Genomic DNA, 21,461 nt, shown 5'->3' on the forward strand with positions numbered 1-21,461 from the left:
TAGAAACATCCAGAGCCACCGTGCACAGGCGTGTGCAGGAAATGGGCTACAGAGAAGCAGCACTGGACTGTTGCTCAGTGGTCCAAAGTACTTTTTTCGGATGAAAGCAAATTTTGCATGTCATTCGGAAATCAAGGTGCCAGAGTTTGGAGGAAGACTGGGGAGAAGGAAATGCCAAAATGCCTGAAGTCCAGTGTCAAGTACCCACAGTCAGTGATGGTCTGGGGTGCCATGTCAGCTGCTGGTGTTGGTCCACTGTGTTTTATCAAGGGCAGGGTCAATGCAGCTAGCTATCAGGAGATTTTGGAGCACTTCATGCTTCCGTCTGCTGAAAAGCTTTATGGAGATGAAAGTTTTTCAGCAAGACCTGGCACCTGCTCACAGTGCCAAAACCACTGGTAAATGGTTTACTGACCATGGTATTACTGTGCTCAATTGGCCTGCCAACTCTCCTGACCTGAACCCCATAGAGAATCTGTGGGATATTGTGAAGAGAAAGCTGAGAGATGCAAGACCCAACACTCTGGATGAGCTTAACGCTGCTATCGCAGCATCCTGGGCCTCCATAACACCTCAGCAGTGCCACAGTCTGATTGCCTCCATGCAACGCCACACTGAAGCAGTCATTTCTGCAAAAGGATTACCGACCAAGTATTGAATGCAAAACTGAACATAATTATTTGAAGGTTGACTTTTTTTGTATTAAACACACTTTTCTTTTATTGGTCGGATGAAATATGCTAATTTTTTGAGATAGGAATTTTGGGTTTTCATGATCTGTATGCCAAAATCATCCGTTTTAAAACAATAAAAGACCTGAAATATTTCAATTGGTGTGCAATGAATCTAAAATATATGAAAGTTTAATTTTTATCATTACATTATGGAAAATAATGAACTTTTATCACAATATGCTATTTTTTTTAGAAGGATCTGTACATAGCAGCATGGCCCTCGCAATTATTCTCCCTTCGAAGTACCCTCTGAAAACATTAATCATGCCGATTGGAACACAGCCATCATTTCGAAAAGGTGAGTTTGTCAAGTGAGTTATCTTTGTAAAAACATTCCAAAAATACATATTTCTCATATAACAATATTGGTAAAACAGTGTATTAGAGGTTTTCACTTATATTAAATGTTAACACTCAAATCACTATTTTATTTTATATTTCAATATTTTATAGTAAATGAATGTACCAAAATAAAGTAACAAAAATTTAGTGTATGTAATGAGTGATTTTGTTGTTTTTACAACAAAATACAACAAATATAGAATTCTCTCTACAAATGTGTTTATACATATAGAGATAGAGACACACACACACACACAGTATATACACTGTTTGCAAAAGTATTTTTATATGTTTTTAAGTGTTCATTCAAAGGGATAGTTCACTCTCAAATTAAATTTTGGTATGTTTTAGCTTACCTCAAGGACATCCAAGATGTAGGTGTAGCAGAAATGAGTCGAACCAGACAAATTAAAGAGTTTATCAGAGCTGTGTGCATTGAAATGAGAGCCGAACTCCTCAGGAAGTCATAAATCAGTTCTAGTCCCACAAGAACCAAGCAAGATAACCAACCAACCAACTTGTTCACACAACAGCTTTCAACATTAACACCAATAGAACAATTATTGACAATTTTAATTCGAAGAAGAGTTTGTCAAATTTATTGTTTGTGACTGAAATGCAACGCTGGACATCACATGTAAACCCAGGAGATCAAGTTAAATACTTGCATTGACTTCCCCCACACAGCAGAACCAGACTGAAATTCCTAAGGGGGAAGGGCTTTAAACCTTTGTCTTCACAGAAAAGTCCCTTTGCCAGAGAATGGCAAAGAAACTGCTTTTTGTACATTATATAGGACCAGAATGAACTCAAAAAGACTTATAAATGAATCATTCCATTGCTTAACTCCATATTCATTTATGTGTAACCCATACATTTGACTATCATGTATAATCACTTATTGTGTATGTCTTTTGATAACTATAGGATACATAGTCATGTCTAGTATTGATATAATCGAATTTTCTTGCTTGATATTGTCCTGACAATCATTTATTTGTAAAATATATCATAATCGTGTTATAGGAATCATGTCCAAAATTAGACCCTACGAGGCAGGAACCACATGCTTGGTAAGATAAACAAATGATTTATGATACCTCCCAGCCAAGACCATATCTGATTGGTCAAGGCAACATTTGAGGGGTGGCCAACAGGGAAGTTTAAATACTTTGGACACCATGAAATTTGGCTTTTAGTTCTAGCATTGCTTGTGCTATCAGTCATGCCTTGCTTTTTAGTCAGCTTTTAGTTCCAGCCTTGCTCGTGCTATCAGTCATGCTATTAGTCATGCCTGCTCTTAGCTTTTAGCTTGTAGCTTTGCTACCTAGCTTTAGCTTGTAGCATCTAGCCATGCGGTTAGTCATCATTGTTCTTTGAGCGCGGTTCCAGCGTGCCTGCCTGCTGCTACTATGCCACGATGAGAAGGAACACAACCTAGTCTCGTCAAACTTTATTTCTTTTCTTTTCCGTTTGAGAGTTTCGTGTTCTGAGTTAAGTTTTGTAACGTCGACCTCGTCTGCGCGTTTGAACTCCAACCAGCCACACAACTCCAGCTTCAGCCAACGCCCAAGCACGGGCTCCCCAAGACGTCACTTCAGCGACTGAACTTCCAGCCAATCAGCGACACCAGGATACCCCTTTCAACGGGAGTCCCTTTCACAGCAAACGAAGGCAGCGTATTCCCAGATATTTGTTGTGCTGGTGTATCTAACATAATTTTAACCCCATTGAGGAACTCAATGCGAGCGCTAATTACGTGATTGATGGTTGTTCATGTTTATGCAATTTAACGTATTGCTGTGAACTTGGGATTCCATATTTCCATTCTCTTAAACTCATCTTTCCCTAACTTTCAACCTTCCTGCAACTTGTGTGAATGTGTGTGTGCGTGCGTTTATGTGTTAGATTAGTTTATATGTCTTAGATTTATCTAATAAAGCCTTATTCATATTGAAAAGAGAAGTATCTTGTGTTTTGTGCTTACAAGTTAATGTCTTAAACTGCCGATCTTGTTACTGTGCTAATTAATAGTGTTTTCACTATGCCTAACCTGATTTTACCAAGTGAGACATGTTCCTGGGACAACATCATTGTTGACCCTGGAACAACATTGTGATTAACCAATCAGATTTGAAGAACCAGTTTATAGATTTTGTGAAGTTTATGCTTAAAATCAGTGTTTGGTGCTTGTACATCAGTGTCATTCATCTATCATTTCCTCTGATTTTAGGGATTACTCATGGTTAAGGTTAGGTTTAGGTGTAGGGATATGGTTAAGAATATATTTTTGGAGTAAAATGTTGTTCCAGGGTCAACAAAATATGTTGACCTAGGAACACATCGGACTTGGCAAAATCAGGACGTGCTTTCACTATAGTTTGGATATTAGTATCCAGCGCAGATTTGATGTTAAACGGCTAGTTCACTGAATCGCAGGGCGTCTCCGTGAACAGCCGTGAAACAGTGATTCTGTTAAAATTCCCTTTAAAATCTTAAATGATTCCCTTTGAGCTAAATTGAACTGTTTCCGTTACATAGGTTTCTTTGTTTCCGCGGTATTTCCCATTTTGATATTTTTAGGTCCAACCATTCTTGTCTGTGACTAACATTTTATTATTTATTTTATTTAAAGTTTATTTAACAGGGACCATACAAGCAAACATAGTTACAATACAAACCCTGTAACTGATGTGCAGCATGTAGAGATTATAGCTAGTGCTAATTTTCAACTCCTGTCCCTGGTTGGGCATTTCTAAGAACATTATAAAACAAATACATATATAAAAACAAGAAATACTACAAAACTATGTATATATAGATATACACATATACACATACACGCATACATACATACATACATACATAATCATACACAATTATAACAACAATTAAAAATGTATACAATTTTGATTTGTCTTTAGCCACAGCTTAAGGCCATATCTGACTTCAAAAAGTTCACTTCCAGGATTAATATCAGATGTGAAAACACCATAGCATGCATGTACAGTAAGGCTGCCTGATTTGGTATATAGTGTCTGATTAATTTAAAACAGTTGAGATTTCTTTGTATTGTTTTAGAGATTTTCTTGATATGTTTAGTAAAATTAAGTTGAGGATCTATAACCAACCCAAGGTATGTGAATTCTGTTACAGATTGAATTTTTTCATTTTGCAAGTTAATTTTAAATCTTTTATTTAGATCAAGTTTCTTAATAGAAAAACACATAGAGACTGTCTTTGTAAAATTTAGCACCAACTGATTTTGATTGAGCCACTGTCCGACATCAGCCATACATGCAGAGAGAACATCAGCAGCCAACTCTGGTGACTTAGCGGGTTCATAAAGAACTGCATCATCTGCATAGAGCTGGAAGCTGGCACCTGAACAGTGTAATGGTAGGTCATTAATAAAAAGACTGAACAACAAAGGACCAAGTACGGAGCCCTGTGGTATGCCCCTTTTGATGTTCAAGAGTGAGGATTTTTCCTGGTCAACTCTAACACACTGTACTCTAGCCTGAAGATAAGACGCAAACCACTGTACTGCCTTAGTAGAAAAATTATAAGATGACATTTTAGTTAAAAGTAAACTATGGTTGATTGTATCAAATGCCTTTTTAAGGTCAAGGAAAACAGCTCCCACCACATCACCCTATCCAGTGATTTCTTTACATTTTCAATAAAACAGCAGTTTGCAATTTCAGTGGAATAACCTGATCTAAAACCAAACTGCTGTGTAATGGAGGTCTATGGTCACCACCTCAAAGAGCAGGCACAGAGGAGTCCAAATTAAACAATTCCCCATCATAAGTACACACTGATAACCTAAGACATCGGTTTGTGTAAGAAAACAAACTGTATGCACAAGGGCTTCCTGATGTGACGTGCGTGGGCTCTGGCCTAGTCTGCGCAAGCGCGGAAAGCGCAGGAAGGGATTGCTCGCGCGTGAACGTCACTCATTGTTTACTGTTTACTACACGATACACCATCAATCTGCACTGTCTGAAATATAATGCAGTAATTGTAATTAATTAATTTGTTTATAATGCACCCTATAATCGTTGCGATTATAATAAAAATACAACACATTACTCTATTGACAGCGTGCCATTGGGTCCCTCTGGCATTGGACGTCGCCTCCAGTTTATATGTGGCATACTAAACACAACGTGCAAAACGCTGCATCTGAACAGCGGAGAAAACTCAGGAACTTCAGTCAGGCAGGTGTGTGATGCGATACTGTCAATGTCCTCATCGTCATCTTGTAGTTGTTCCATTCATGACAACATATGCTCTCAACTTCTGTTGGCATCTCATAACACTTGCTACTAAAACACCACCAATTTTGAAGAGATCTCTGTCTCTCTGAGGCTTTGTTACGACCTGATTTTCCTGCTGTGTGTGTGTGTACTTTCTCCTCCCTCTTACTCTATCTGGTTTCTGATAGGATGCCTACTGATTGGATGTACGATCGCCATTGGTGGTGGAGACAAGGCGGGGACTTTAAAAAGGACGCTAAAAAGGAGGCGGTTGGGTTGAGAGCTCCTGGATCCCTTCTCCGGCCGATGATCAAATTTGTCACTTTTGAGTAGGAAGTAAATGCTAGTGATCACGTTCTTGCCTTTTCAACCTTGTGTGTTTAGAACGTGGAGCAAAGGGGTGTCCTGCCGATTTGTTTTGGCTATCTTGTTTGGGTTCTGTTTTGTGTTAGGAAGTTAGGGAAGTAAGATGTATTTTACTTTTATTATTTGAGGTTAGTTATTACTCTTTTCCTTTCTAGATTTGTTTTGTTTGTTATTTTGGCCTTTGGGACACCCTGGAGAGATGCTCTTTGTTTCACTTGTTAACTTTTAATAAATCTAATAACTTATACTGATTAACATCTTGTACCTGTTTGACTATCGACCGGAGTGACTCGTTCTTGGGATTCCATCACCACAACCCAGTCTTATTACGCCCTATTTAGAGTTTTCTACTACCCTTAGGTGCAGGGCGTAATAATTGGGGGCTCGTCCAATTCTATTGACTTTTTTTTTTTTTGTTATTCGTTGGATGCGAATTAAGAGGTTTGCGGCTCTGCTGGTAAGTACAATCTATATTCTATATTTTGACTGGCAGTTTTTTCACTTTCCACTTTCTACTCCTCCCAATGTTGGGAATTCTCCACCTTCGGCGCCTTTGTTTGGGGCTTCTAACTTAGATGATTTTGATGTTAGTCGTCATCTCACTTTGGTGCCCGCATTTCGGGATAATGAGGTGGACTCGTACTTTGGCGCATTTGAGCGTATAGCTGCTGCGTTGCGCTGGCCGAGAGAGGCTTGGCCTCTAATGATACAGAGCAAATTAAGCGGAAAAGCCCAGGAGATTTGCTCCACTCTGTCTGTTAGTGACAGCTTGGATTATGATAAATTGAAGGATGCTGTGTTAAAGGCTTATGAACTAGTGCCAGAAGCCTATAGGCAAAAGTTTCGCTCACATGTTAAAATTGCCAGTCAAACTTACGTGGAGTACGCTCGGGAGAAGAGCGTGCTTTTTGATAGATGGTGTAGTTCTAGCAGAGTCGCTAACTTAGAACTACTTCGTGAGTTGATGTTGATTGAGGATTTTAAAACCTCTTTGCCGGACAAAATTGTTGTTTATTTGAACGAAAAGAGAGTTTGTACCCTTGCTGAAGCTGCCGTTTGTGCAGACGAATTTTCGTTGACTCACAAAAATCTGTTTGCTGCACGTCGTGAGACATATTCTGCTATGCCTTTGGAGAAGAGCGTTAAAGTTTCGAAATTCCCTAAGCCAGTTTTACCTGTCGAAACTCGTGAATGCTTTTACTGCCATGAGCCTAACCACTTGATTGCGACGTGTCCATCATTGAAAAAGAAAAACAAGGGGAAGTCAACTAAAAGTGTCGGTTTTGTCCATAAGATCGGTGGCCAACTTAATTCGTATATTGATGCAGCGTTTGATCCTTTTGTGTGTGAGGGAATGATTTCTCTTAGTGGATCTGAAGAAGATTTGGTTCCTGCAACCATGTTGCGTGATACAGGGTCTAATCAATCGTTCGTGTTAGCTAGGGCGCTGCCATTTTCTGAGAAAAGTTACTGTGGTTCTGATGTTCTTATTCAAGGAATTGAATTGGGTGTGTTGAAGGTACCGTTGCATAACGTGTACATTCGATCCGGGTTAGTAACAGGCTTTGTAAAGTTGGCAGTACGTCATGAGTTACCTGTAAGTGGTGTTGCATTAATTGTAGGTAACGATTTAGCCGGGGAAAAGGTACTCCCAATCCCCGAAGTTATTGAAAATCCTGTGTTGGATCCTTTTATTTCCGGTGAGTTAGCATCAGAATTTCCTTCGGTTTTTACGGCGTGTGTAGTTACACGCGCCCAAGCGCGTAAGTTTGATGATTCGATTTGTCTTTCGGATACCTTCATGGCCGCAGAGGGTAGAGCGAAAACTGAGTGTTCTGTGGTAACAGCTGAGCTGCCCAACTTTGAGGCGCTGTGTAGGAGCAATGGTGCTGAAATGGAGTCGGCTGAGTTGTCGCTGTCCGCTGACAAGGTTCTGATCTCTGCTGAACAGCAGAAAGACCCTTCTTTATTGTGCTGCAGGAAAAGGGCGCTTACTCTTACAGACATTGAAGGTAAATCAGTGGGATATTTTTGGGACAGTGATGTGTTGAAAAGAAAGTCGAGTCCAGCAAGGTCGGATGGTTTAAGTTGGGATACGGTTTACCAGCTCGTAGTACCGAAATGTTTACGCACCCAGGTTTTGAGCATAGCTCATGATAATGTTGCTGGCCATTTGGGAATTACTAAAACCTATTATCGAATCTTACGTTATTTTTTCTGGCCTGGTATTAAATCTGATGTGGTTCAGTATTGTCGTTCGTGTCACGTGTGCCAGGTTGTAGGAAAGCCTAATCAAATCATCCGTCCTGCACCTCTTCAACCTATTCCTGTTTTGGGAGAGCCTTTTGCTCGGATAATCTTGGATTGTGTTGGGCCGTTACCGCGAACTAGATCGGGGCATGTCTATCTGCTTACGCTCATGTGCACGACTACTCGCTATCCAGAGGCGGTACCGTTACGCTCTTTAATAGCGAAAGCTGTTGTGAAAGCTCTGGTTACGTTTTTTTCTACTTTTGGTTTTCCTAAAGTGATCCAAACGGACCAGGGAAATAATTTTATGTCTCGACTGTTCAAACAGGTATTGTCTCAGCTGAAGATTGCGCATGTTACGTCTAGCCCGTACCGACCTGAGACGCAGGGAGCGCTCGAAAGGTTTCATCAAACCTTAAAGTCCATGTTGAGTAAATACTGTGTCGAGTCAGGAAAGGATTGGGATGAAGGGCTGCCTTTACTTATGTTTGCTGTCCGTGAGACCGTTCAGGAGTCGCTGGGGTTTAGCCCGGCGGAATTGGTTTTTGGGCACACGGTGAGGGGCCCACTGAAGATGCTGAAAGAGAACTGGCTCTCTGAACAGCCATCCGAGTGTAATCTGCTTAATTATGTCGGTTGCTTTCGGGAGCGACTGCATGATGCTTGTAAACTGGCTCAGTCTGCTTTGGAGAGTACGCAGACAAAAATGAAAAGACGTTTTGATAAGACTGCTGTGGTTCGTTCATTCTCTGAGGGGGATAAAGTACTAGTTTTACTGCCAGTTCAGGGTGCTGCACTACAAGCTAAATTCTCTGGTCCGTAAGTCGTTGATCAGAAGCTAAGTGACACGAATTATGTTATTCGAACTCCCGAGCGACGGAGAAAAACCCGTGTGTGTCACGTAAATATGCTGAAGTTGTATGTTGGTCGTGGGGAAGATGTGGAGTCAAAAAGCTCCGTTATCGTTCCTGTAGCTTCGGCTGCATCCGTTTCTGACCGCGATGTTGACGAAGATGGGTTGAGCTTGCATAATACCCTAGTCTCGGGTGATAAACTGAATAATTCTATAGTCCTGGAGAGTTTAAATTCTCATCTGGTACATTTATCTGAACCTCAGCGAAATGATATTATTAGGATAATTAATTCTTCTTTGGGACTGTTTTCAGATATCCCTACTCGTACTCAAGTTTTGGAACACGATATTGATGTAGGTGACCATTCACCCATAAAGCAAAGTGCTTACAGAGTGAACCCCGTTAAACGTAAAATCATGGAAGCTGAGGTAAAGTATCTTGTTGAGAATGGTCTCGCAGTACAGAGTTCTAGCGCCTGGAGTTCACCGTGCTTATTGGTTCCTAAATCTGACGGCACACAACGATTTTGCACGGATTACCGGAAAGTAAATGCCGTGACAAAACCAGATTCGTTCCCCCTCCCGCTTATGGAGGATTGCATTGATAAGGTAGGCTCTGCGCGCTTCGTCACTAAATTAGATCTGCTTAAGGGATACTGGCAAGTTCCCTTGACGGACCGTGCGGCCGAAATATCTGCCTTTGTGACGCCGGATGATTTTCTGAATTACAGGGTGATGGCGTTTGGATTGCGCAACGCCCCAGCTACCTTTCAGCGCTTGATGAATAAAGTGCTAAAGGGGGTTCATAGCTGTAACGCTTACTTGGATGACACTGTGATTTATTCGAATACCTGGGATGAACACCTAAAAACTTTGAGTATTGTGTTTGATCGCTTGCTAAAGTCATCTCTTACACTTAATTTAGTGAAGTGCGAGTTTGGTAAGGCGACTGTTACCTATCTGGGGAAACGGGTGGGACAGGGTCAAGTTTGACCTGTTGCCCTAAAAGTGCAAGCTATTGTGGAGTTTGCAGTGCCCCGTACGAAACGTGACCTCAGAAGATTTTTGGGCATGACTGGTTATTATCGGGGTTTTTGTAAAAACTTCTCAGATGTTGTGTTGCCTTTGACCAATGTGCTTCGTGCTTCGCAAAATTTTGAATGGACCGCTAAGTGTCAAACTGCATTTGATTCTGTTAAAACGCTTCTGTGTAGCGCTCCAGTCTTGGTTGCTCCAAGGTATGAGTGTGCCTTCAAAATGGATGTTGATGCGAGTGCTACCGGTGCTGGCGCTGTCCTGTTGCAGGATGATGAGAATGGAGTTGAGCATCCTGTTGCGTACTTCTCAAAAAAGTTCTTGAAACACCAACTAAATTATAGCACTATTGAGAAGGAGGCATTAGCCTTATTAATGGCGTTGCAACACTTCGAGGTGTACATTGGTTCTAGCTCCCTTCCGGTGATCGTATTTACTGATCACAACCCATTAGTCTTCCTGTCTCGTATGAAGAACTCGAATCAACGGATCATGCGCTGGTCACTTTTTGTCCAGGATTTTAACCTGGAAATTCGTTATAAAAAAGGAAAAGATAATGTACTTGCTGACGCCCTTTCACGGTCGTTTAGTTTTGAGTAAATCTACTAGAAGTAGATTCTTTGTGTCCGGGGGTGTTACGACCTGATTTTCCTGCTGTGTGTGTGTGTACTTTCTCCTCCCTCTTACTCTATCTGGTTTCTGATAGGATGCCTACTGATTGGATGTACGATCGCCATTGGTGGTGGAGACAAGGCGGGGACTTTAAAAAGGACGCTGCCGGCATTCAACGGGGAGCTCATTATTGGTTCGGACGCGGTTGGGTTGAGAGCTCCTGGATCCCTTCTCCGGCCGATGATCAAATTTGTCACTTTTGAGTAGGAAGTAAATGCTAGTGATCACGTTCTTGCCTTTTCAACCTTGTGTGTTTAGAACGTGGAGCAAAGGGGTGTCCTGCCGATTTGTTTTGGCTATCTTGTTTGGGTTCTGTTTTGTGTTAGGAAGTTAGGGAAGTAAGATGTATTTTACTTTTATTATTTGATGTTAGTTATTACTCTTTTCCTTTCTAGATTTGTTTTGTTTGTTATTTTGGCCTTTGGGACACCCTGGAGAGATGCTCTTTGTTTCACTTGTTAACTTTTAATAAATCTAATAACTTATACTGATTAACATCTTGTACCTGTTTGACTATCGACCGGAGTGACTCGTTCTTGGGATTCCATCACCACATCCCAGTCTTATTACGCCCTATTTAGAGTTTTCTACTACCCTTAGGCGCAGGGCGTAATAGGCTTGAAGATGTGTTGCTGCAGCGGATCGCTCCTGAGTACTTGGTCTGTGTATTCTGGTTCAAATAAATATGGTTGTGAAAAAAATTAAACGTTGTCTATTGATATATTGAAATCGTCTTCCATTGCAATTTCCTGTACCTCTAAGTATGTTTAGATCTTCACAGTGGAAGGTAACATTTCTGAAATCTCTGTGTAAATCATTGACAGTAAGTGTAAACAATGAGTGATGTACACGAGTGAGAGATCACTTCCTGCGCTTTCCGCGCTTGCGCAGATTAAGCCAGAGCGCGCGCGGCACGTCACATCATGAAGCCCTCGCGTACTCAGATCAGTTGGACATGGTTGTGTACAAGAGGTAAAAACAATATAAATACTGTTCGTTTTCTTACACAAACTGATCGCTTCATGTCTTAGATCATCAGTGTGTACTTATTATGGGGAATTGTTTAATTTGGTCTCCTCTGTGCCTGTTCTTTGAGGTGGTGACCATAGACCTCCATTATGTGAGTCACAGACAAGAACGGTTGGACCTAAAAATATCAAAATGGGAAATACTACGGAAACAAAGAAACCTACATCTTGGATGTCCTTGAGGTAAGCTAAAACATACCAAAATTTAATTTGAGAGTGAACTATCCCTTTAATGCATATCAGCAAATAAACCAAATATTTAACACAAATTATGTCAGATTAAACAAATGGTTTAAACTGCAATGGTGGCTGGATGCTGCACAGGTGTCAGGAGGTATGAGCGAAGAGGATATCCACTGTCTCCCAGCAGCTGTCTCCCAGCAGCTGTCTCCCAGCAGCTGTCTCCCAGCAACTGTCTCACCAAAGCCATGCACCCTCTTCAGCCACCTGGCAAACTGCAGAAGTGGCCTGCACAAAAGAGTCATGTGTGTTTCGAACACGGTGAGTGATTGGTTTGGACGGAAATGATCGACACCTGTATCTTGTTTCAGTAATTGGTGTAGAGAGAGTATATAATGCCAGGAGGAACAGGAGTAGTCGAGAGAGAGAAGAACTACTGACGCGTACCTGACCCATGATTACGATACTGTGTTGATGTCGGTGTAAGAGTCAATGTTTGTGCTGTAATATTAATTACAAATAAACGTTTTCAGCATTCAAGCCGACCCCTTGTCCTCTTTCTTTCCACCCACGAACTTACTACACTGGTGCCGAAACCCGGGAAAGGAAGAAGGAGTGCCGCCGCCATGCAAAACCCATCCTCCATGCCATTTGCAGATGTCATCTCATCCCTTGTGGCCCTACATCAAGAACAACATCAGGCCCTGCTGGACTAAAGAACGGATAATGAGAGGCGGTTCCATGCCATCCTACAAGCCCAGCAGGATGACCGCGAGAGGTTCCAGAGCTGGATCGACCAGGAGGTTGTTGCCGAGCCCAAGGGACCGCACGCGGTTCCCGCTCACTTGCCCCTACACGAGATGGTCGGCCCGTTTGTGATGGCCCAACATCTCCGGGACTCCTGTCACAAATGGCTACTTGCCAAGGGAAGTGACATGGAACACATCATCGACCTAGTGGTACTGGAGCATGTCAATGCTCGGCTTCCAAAAAGGACTGCCGAGTGGGTCCAGTGCCACCATCCCGTGTCACTAGACTCGGATATCGATCTAGCTGAGAACCAAATGGTGGCGTGCCCAGGGGTAGGCGAACCCTTACCATCTGCTTCTCTCTCTCTTTCTCTCTCCCCTCTCCTTCTATCTCTCTCCCTGTCTCTCTCCCTAGGTCCCGACCACCCAGCCCTCCCCGAGTCCTGCCTTGGGGGTGGGGTGGAACTGAGCGGGGACACTTCGCGAGTCCAAGAGTCCTGCCCAGGGGAGTGGGACTGATGGCTGCCAGAGGGGACATTGCTTCTGTTTCTCCGCTCTCTCCACGCAAATCGTTCAATCCACTCCCTGCAACTGGGGCAGCGGGGAGATCTGGGCAGGCTTGTTGGCATTGCAAGGACCCGAAGCATTTTGTGGACAGGTGTTCTGTAATGGAGGTGGGGACAATGATCCTGGTCCCAGATGTCCCACAGGCTGCCCCCATTCAGGCAGGCGGATACCAAATACATGTGAGTATCAAGGGGGGTACTTATCCGGCCTTGGTGGATTCAGGATGTAACCAAACCTCAATCCATCAAAGCCTGATTCAACTGGGGGCATTGGATACAAGCCACGTGGTTAAGGTGCTGTGGGTACACGGGGATGTGGTGGAGTATCCCGTTGTCCCGGTCATTGTCCAATTCCGGGGTCAAAAGCATAGTGTTGAGGCGGCAGTTAGTTTCCACCTCCGGCATCCAATAATTCTGGGACAACATTTCCATTTAAGTGTGTTGCAGATGCACTGTTTCACCTAATCCCCCGGGTGGGGGTTCCATAAGAAATCCTCACCGATCAAGGCAAGGCGTTTATGTCACATTCTCTACGCAAACTTTACGAATTATTGTTCATTAAATTGATTCAAACCAGCATCTAAATCCACAGACCGACGGCCTGGTCGAACGATTTAATCGCATGCTTAAGTAAATGATCCGTAAATTCATCCAAGAAGACGCCAAGAATTGTGATAAGTGGTAAGAGCCCTTGTTATTCACTGTGTGAGAGGTCCCACAAGCCTCCACGGGGTTTTCCCCCTTTGAGCTTCTCTACAGACATCAGCCCCAAGGCCGCACAATAAGTCGGAGAGCTCGAGGTAATGCGGTCCGATAGGAACAGGGCATGTCAGATATATCACCTCAATCTCTTAAAAAATGGAATGAGGCAGAATCAGTGATGTTGGCGACGGTGATTTGTGGAAAGGAGGATCTTGGACCAGAGGCAAATGTCAAACCACAATCCCTCACCCTGGCCCCAGGTGAAGATCACCTCTCGCCATCCCAGCTCACTGATTTAATGAAATTACAGAATTGGTGGATGTGTTTTTGCCTCTACCGGACCGTACTAACCTGATTCAGCACCATATCGAGACGGAGCTGGGTGTGGTAGTTTGCAGCCGGCCGTACCGCTTTCCTGAGCACAAGAAAGAGGTAGTTCAGGCTGAATTAGGTGCGATGCTTGAGATGGGAGTAATAGAAGAATCCAATAGTAACTGGGCGAGCCCGATAGTTTTAGTTCCAAAATCGGACAGCTCAATCCAGATCTGTGTGGATTACCACAAGGTGTATGCGGTGTCAAAATTTGATGCATATCCAATGCTGCTGGTTGACGAGTTGCTTGATCGGCTCTGATCAGCACGGCTCATTTTTATTTAACATTGGACTTAACGAAGGGATATTGGCAGATCCCCTTGTCTCCATTATAGAAAGAAAAGACAGCTTTCACAATGTCGTTTGGATTACACCAATTTGTTACCCTTCTGTTTGGGCTGTTCGGGCCGCCGGCCACCTGTCAGCGACTCATGGATAAGATTCTGCGGCCCCATGCTGCATATGCTGCTGCCTTCTTAGATGATATCATTATATTTAGTAATGATTGGCAGCGGCATATGCAGCATCTGAGGGCTGCCCTGAGATCGCTCAGGGGGGCTGGACTCATGGCCAACAAAGAAGTGTGCATTGGGCACGTAGAAGTAAGGTATCTGGGCTTCCACTTGGGGCATGGACAGCTGCGTCCCCAAATTGACAAGACAGCCACTGTTGCGACCTGCCCACGTCCCAAGTCCAAAAAAGAGGTAGGACAGTTCTTGGGGCTGGCGGATATTATAGACGGTTTGTTCCTAATTATTCGGACCTCTCCAGCACCTTGACTGATCTTACTAAAAAGGAGGCACCTGATACGGTACAGTGGACGGAGCCATGTCAGCAGGCCTTTACCCAGGTGAAGGCTGCTCTATGTGGTGGGCCGTTATTACACTCTCCTGATTTTTCTCTCCCTTTTGTGATGCAGACAGACACGTCGGACAGGGGGCTGGGTGCAGTCCTGTCGCAGGAGATAGAGGGGGAGGAACGGCCGGTGCTGTACATTAGTCATAAGCTCTCGAAGAGAGAGACTAAGTACAGCACCATCGAGAAAGAATGTCTTGCCATCAGATGGGCCATCCTCACCCTCCGCTGTTATCTCCTGGGATGGGAATTCACCCTCTGTTCAGACCACGCTGCGCTGCAGTGGCTCTTTCGCATGAAGGATACTGTTGTGAATTTGACACTTATCTTTAATTTTTTTTCTTTCCCATATTCTTTCCCATTTTATATATATATATATATATATATATATATATATATATATATATATATATATATATATATATATTTGTACTACATATCCCACAATTCCAAGTAGACTACAATACCCATGCAAGTGCACTACATTACCCATACACTTCCTGGTCAAGGTCTATAAGTAGACCTCACTTCCTTCCATTGTTTCTCTTCCTTTGGTAAGGTGTGGGTGTTTGAATGGACACCCAACCATGTCCTTTGAGTCCTTTCCTTAAGATGCGTTAAGTAAGTTTGTTTGCCAATTTATTGTTTGGATTGAATATATATATATATATGCATGTGTTGTCAACATGTTTGTTGATGAATTGAGTTGATTTCTTTTATTGTACTGTTTGTAGTGACTTAAGACCATCTTGTACATCTTGTACATGTTGCCCATCCAGTTCATCCTGTCCATCCATTAACATCTGTCCATCTCCATGCTATGGGAATTGTCTATGAATAATCATCTTGAACTTAAAATAAAAGAGAGCAAAGGACTGGTATCTGTCCAGTGTTTTAATCAGACACACCATCAAGTTTCTACACCTCCGATGAACTTTGGATATATTAATATCTGAAATCCTACAGATACAAATGCACTGATCACTCCTTGGTATCTGGCTCTATACCCTTTTAAGTTCAAGGTGATCCACAGACCGGGTGTTCAGATGGCTGTGGCCGACTTCCTCTCCAGAAATGGGGGGGTGGTCTGCAAAATAAGCAACAGGTGTGCACAACAGTACATCAGTTTTTTTCAAAACCCATCTTTTTTCAATTGTGGTTAAGTAGCCTATATTAAACAAGAAATAGTATTTATATGAAATTGTGAAATTATTGACATTGGGATCAGAAAAGAGCACATTTTTAACCCCGTGTGTGTATATAATGTATTCCAGAACAAATTAATGATTCGTTATTACTCAACTCCTATGTAACGTAATTTCAAAAGCATGATTCGAGTCGAAGACAAGAGAAAATAAAACCAAATTACTGTAGGTGGCTGTATGTGTCATGGCTCCAGTCAGCCATTAGATCGAAGAAGAAGAACAACGACAGCTCAAACCAATGTAGTTTGAATGATGGATTTGCGACACATGCACCATTGTTTTGGGAAACAGTCGTGTCTCGATAGTTCGTTTCCATAATGATGCATCGTACTATGCTGGTTAATCAGCGAGTTACGTTGTTGTATGGGAAACCGACCCCAGATCAGGTGGTTCTTCTAGATTCAGGAATTCCAGGAGAAGGTGCTGAGTTAAGAGTCTTAAAAACCACCCTAAGCGTGCACCAGGCTGTCGACCTTGACATTACATTCATCAAGATCCTCTGATTAAAACTGGTCTTTCTCATAAACTCATAAACAGGCGAGACATGAAAGTCTCAGTCTTATTAATTGATAGGGATGCACGATAATATCGGCACAACATCGGTATCGGTCGATAAAAGCTTAAAATGACCATCATCGGCATCGGCCGATATGAATATTTCTGCCGATGAGCCAAACCGATAGGGGGGCGTGTTTCATGTGCGCGCGCGACGACCATGAACGTAGCTTGAGCGCCAAAAACTTAAACTTACAACATGTCAGCTGTGTGGAGGCATTTCGAGATCTGTCAAACAGATAACAAAGTTGCTATTTGCAATCTTTGTAAAGCACAAGTGATGCGAGGAGGCGTAAAACAACAGTCTTTCAACACTACAAATATGATTACACATCTTAAGAGCCGTCATCCTGAGCAGCACCAAGACTTTTTAAAAAGTAAAACGGAAAAAGTGCCGGCAAAAACCCATCAGCAGCCTCTATTTCAGTCCTTTGACAAAGCTAGAAAATACAGCAGCGACCACCCAAAGGTAAAAGATCTTAACGACAAAATAATTGAATTTATTGCTCTTGATAGCCAGCCGTTTAGCGTGGTGGAAGATGTTGGCTTCAGGAGGCTAATGATGCACCTAGAGCCGCGGTATGCTATGCCTAGCCGGCGCTATTTTTCTGACGTGGCCTTACCTGAACTCCAGAGTGTTGTCGCCAGTCAAATTGAAAAGCTCCTTGCCGGCGCGTGTCACATTAGCTTCACCACGGACATTTGGACATCAAGCGTGAGTCCTGTAAGCATGTTGAGCCTCACTGCCCAGTGGATAGATGAAGATTTCACCCTTAAAAAAGCTGTCCTACACTCACAGGAATGCTCCGGTTCTCACACAGCAGCTGCAATTGCGTCCGCATTTGAAAGTATGTTTGGGAAATGGAAAATAGAAAGAGAACGAGTGCATGTCGTGCTACGTGACAATGCCCGTAACATGGCTAAAGCTATGATGGAGTTTGGTGTGACAAGTCTACCGTGCATGGCACACTCACTGCAACTGGCGGTGAATGACGGTGTCTTGTCTCAGCGCAGCGTGGCGGATGTTGTGGCCGTGGGAAGGAGAATAATTGGACATTTCAAACACTCCCAGCTGGCATACAGTCGACTGGCGGATGTACAGAAAGAGCTCGGAATGTCGATAAAACGACTTCAACAAGATATCGCTACCAGATGGAATTCGACTTTTTATATGATGCGAAGCTTGGTCGAGCAGAAAAGGGCACTAGGTGCTTATGCCGCTGATTTCGAGCTTCCTGCAACTTTGACGGCAAATCAGTGGGGAATTATAGAAAATATGATCACACTTCTCGCCCCCTTTGAACAGCTGACCAGAGATATAAGTTCTGCAGAGGCTTCTGCTGCTGATGTGATCCCCGCGGTTGTGGCACTGACACGACTGCTTGGCCGGCCGAGTGACACGGACAGAGGAGTGCAGACTACCAAAACTACCCTGCTGGAAGCCGTCAATCATCGCTTCAGCGGTGTGCATTGTGAGGCACTTTATTCTGTTGCAACCATGCTTGATGCACGCTACAAAGACCGGTACTTTGACGAGGAAAAAAAGAGGAGTGCTCGCGACCTGTTGCTCAAAGTTTTGGATGACATGAGCGGCAGTGCAGATGCCAGCACAGAGGATCCTCCAGAGAAGAGGACCCGAACAGGATCACTGCTGGATATGTATGACGAAATTCTGGAGGAGAATGTCATGTTTGAGGAGCAAGACAAGACCGCTTCAGCGTCACAGGTAAGCGTAAAACATGCACAAATGTAGGTTATTATTTAAAAAAATATATATTTCACTTTTGAACCGAAAGCATCCTAATTAATGATGCGACTTTCGCTATTATTATTCTGCAATGTCATAACATAGATAATCGCCTATTTATTATCATAATTCGCTATGTGTACGGTAATAATAATAAAAGTGCAACTAATAAATCATTTGATTTCTGGAAAAAAAACGTTAGAGCTCTGTTAATGCCTAAAGCATAAAGTAAAAAAAAAAAAATATATATATATATATATATATATATATATATATATATATAGCCTATATATATATATATCCGTAAGTAATATTTTGGTATTCTGTTACTTCATAGGTCATCTTATACCTGGCCGAACCCACAATTCCCAGGAACCACAGTCCATTGGAGTACTGGAAGTGCAACCAGGCCCGTTTCCCTGCCCTCGCTCTTGCTGCACGCAAGTACCTGTGTGCACCTTGCACAAGCGTTGACAGTGAACGGCTTTTTAGCGTTGCCTCTGATGTGATGGATGAAAAGAGAAATCGAATGGACGGTGAAAAGGCAGAGATGCTCATTTTTCTTAAGAAAAACCTACCTCTGGTATTAAAAAAATAGCTGAACAGAAGCCTACCGGTCAGCCGAAGTTGTCACCCTAGTTAGTTGGACTGAAAAGGTTTGCACCACTCAAGTTCAAGTAAAGGATAAGATGTCCTTGTATTTTTATTTTATTTTTTGTGGCTCACAAGATAATATGTGGAGCTTGGTTTTAAGTTTGATTATACTTTAAAGTGGGTCCTCAGGACTGAAGTGGAGGTCTGGACTACAGCTGCTTGTTTTGTGCACTTGAAGTGTTTTCTGTAAGTTTCAGTACAATGTCATGTTAACCACTATGTTGGGGGAGCATTTGGTAGACCTGTTCCAGTAGGAAAAGATGTAAAAAAAAATATTTGAAAATGTATTTGTATTTATTTTAATCTTAAGGACTGAAGTTTCAAAGTCTAAACTTAAAAATAAAATGTTGCACTGGCATATCATTTATTCTCCAAGTGAAGTAATTGACCTGTTTTTCAGGTGTGAATGTCTGTCTACATTTGTAAAATAATACATTTATGGTAGAGTCAGTACAGAAGAGATACATGGATTTCTCTTCAGTAAAATTAAAGTTTTAATATATCAGGCGAAAAATGTGTATATATATCGGTATCGGTATCGGCATCGGCCAAAATTATTTTGAAAATATCGGCATATCGAATATCGGCCAAAATCCAATATCGTGCATCCCTATTAATTGATACATTAAGTATCATATGCACCTTTTACAAATGTGTGTTTGAACTAAGAAAACTGAAGTTTCCTTCAGGGTGTAGATCTGCTGAATATCAAATTGTACCATAGCTTCATGATTGTATTTCTTTTCATTTTACTGCTTAAGCTTTAAAGGGATAGTTGACTCTCAAATTAAATTTTGATATGTTTTAGCTTACCTCAAGGACATCCAAGATGTAGGTTTCTTTGTTTCCTCAGTATTTCCAATTTTGATATTTTTAAGTCAAACAGTTCTTGTCTGTGACTCACATAATGGATGTCTATGGTCACCACCTCAAAGAGCATGCACAAAGAAGTCAAAATTAAACAATTCCCCATCGTAAGTACACATTGATGTCCTAAGACACGAAACGAGCGGTTTGTGTAAAAAAAGGATCAGTATTTATATAGTTTTTACCTCTTGCAAACAACCACATCCAACTGATCTCAGTGCACAAGTGCTTCCCGCTGTGACGTGCGCGCGCGCTCTGGCTTAGTCTGTGCAAGCGCGGAAAGTGTGATCTCTCGCTCATGCACATCAATCGTTGTTCACTACACGCTACGCCACCAATCTGCACTGTCTGAAATATAATGCAGTAATTGTAATTAATTTGTTTATAATGCACCCTATAATCGTTGCGATTATAATAAAAATACAACACATTACTCACTTTATTGACAGCGTGCCATTGGGTCCCTCTGGCATTGGATGTCGCCTCCAGTTTATACATGGCTAACTAAACACAACGTGCAAAACGCTGGGTCTCAACAGCAGGGAGAACTCAGGATCTTCAGTCAGGCAGGTGTGTGATGCGATACTGTCAATGTCCTCGTCGTCGTCTTGTAGTTGTTCCATTCGTGACAACATATGCTCTCCACTTCTGTTGGCATCTCACAACACTTGCTACTAAAACACCACCAATTTTGAAGAGATCTCTGTCTCTCTAAGGCTTGAAGACATGCCGCTGCAGCGGATCGCTCCTGAGTACTTGGTCTGTGTATTCTGGTTCAAATAAATATGGTTGTGAAAAAAATTCAACGTTGTCTATGGATATATTGAAATCGTCTTCCATTGCAATTTCCTGTACGTCTAAATATGTTTAGATCTTCACAGTGACAAGTAATACTTCCGAAATCCGTGTAAACCATAGGCAGTAAGTGTAAACAATGAGTGATGTACACGCCCGAGAGATTGTTTCCTGCGCTTTCCGTGCTTGGGCAGACTAAGCCAGAACACACGCGCACGTCACATCAGGAAGCACTCGGGCACTCAGACCAGTTGGACGTGGTTGTGTACAAGAGGTAAAAACTATATAAATACTGTTTCGTGTCTTAGGACACCAATGTGTACTTACGATGGGGAATTGTTTAATTTGGACTCCTCTGTGCATGCTCTTTGAGTTGGTGACCATAGACATCCATTATGTGAGTCACAGACAAGAATGGTTTGACCTAAAAATATCAAAATGGGAAATACTGAGGAAACAAAGAAACCTACATCTTGGATGTCCTTGAGGTAAGCTAAAACATACCAAAATTTAATTTGAGAGTGAACTATCCCTTTAACCTTTTTTTTCCAATGCCAATTGTATGCACTTGTGTGTGTATGTTAGACTAGTTTAAGTGTTTATGTGGTTAATAAAGCCTTATTTGTATCACAGTTGAGGTTTGACCTTATGCAGTACTACTCTATAGGTACT

The 21,461-nt window shown here is 42.3% G+C and overlaps 1 protein-coding gene across 1 annotated transcript; it reads left to right on the forward strand.

The window, feature by feature from the left end:
- Window positions 1-17,400: 17,400 nt before the first annotated feature.
- LOC128024989 (zinc finger BED domain-containing protein 4) lies at window positions 17,401-19,740 on the forward strand. The gene is made up of 2 exons (XM_052610919.1): window positions 17,401-18,452; window positions 18,811-19,740. The coding sequence occupies exons 1-2, from the start codon at window positions 17,457-17,459 to the stop codon at window positions 19,069-19,071; spliced, it is 1,257 nt and encodes a 418-aa protein (XP_052466879.1). The 5' UTR covers window positions 17,401-17,456; the 3' UTR covers window positions 19,072-19,740.
- The last annotated feature ends 1,721 nt before the right edge of the window (window positions 19,741-21,461 follow it).

The sequence above is a fragment of the Carassius gibelio genome, chromosome A2 (assembly GCF_023724105.1).
Source record: "Carassius gibelio isolate Cgi1373 ecotype wild population from Czech Republic chromosome A2, carGib1.2-hapl.c, whole genome shotgun sequence".
Lineage (NCBI taxonomy): Eukaryota > Metazoa > Chordata > Actinopteri > Cypriniformes > Cyprinidae > Carassius > Carassius gibelio.

Coding starts and splice junctions, on each gene's coding strand:
- LOC128024989 (XM_052610919.1), top strand. CDS start 17,457: ATGTTGAGCCTCACTGCCCAGTGGATAGATGAAGATTTCACCCTTAAA. Junction 18,453..18,810: donor AGACCGCTTCAGCGTCACAG/GTAAGCGTAAAA, acceptor GTTACTTCATAG/GTCATCTTATACCTGGCCGA.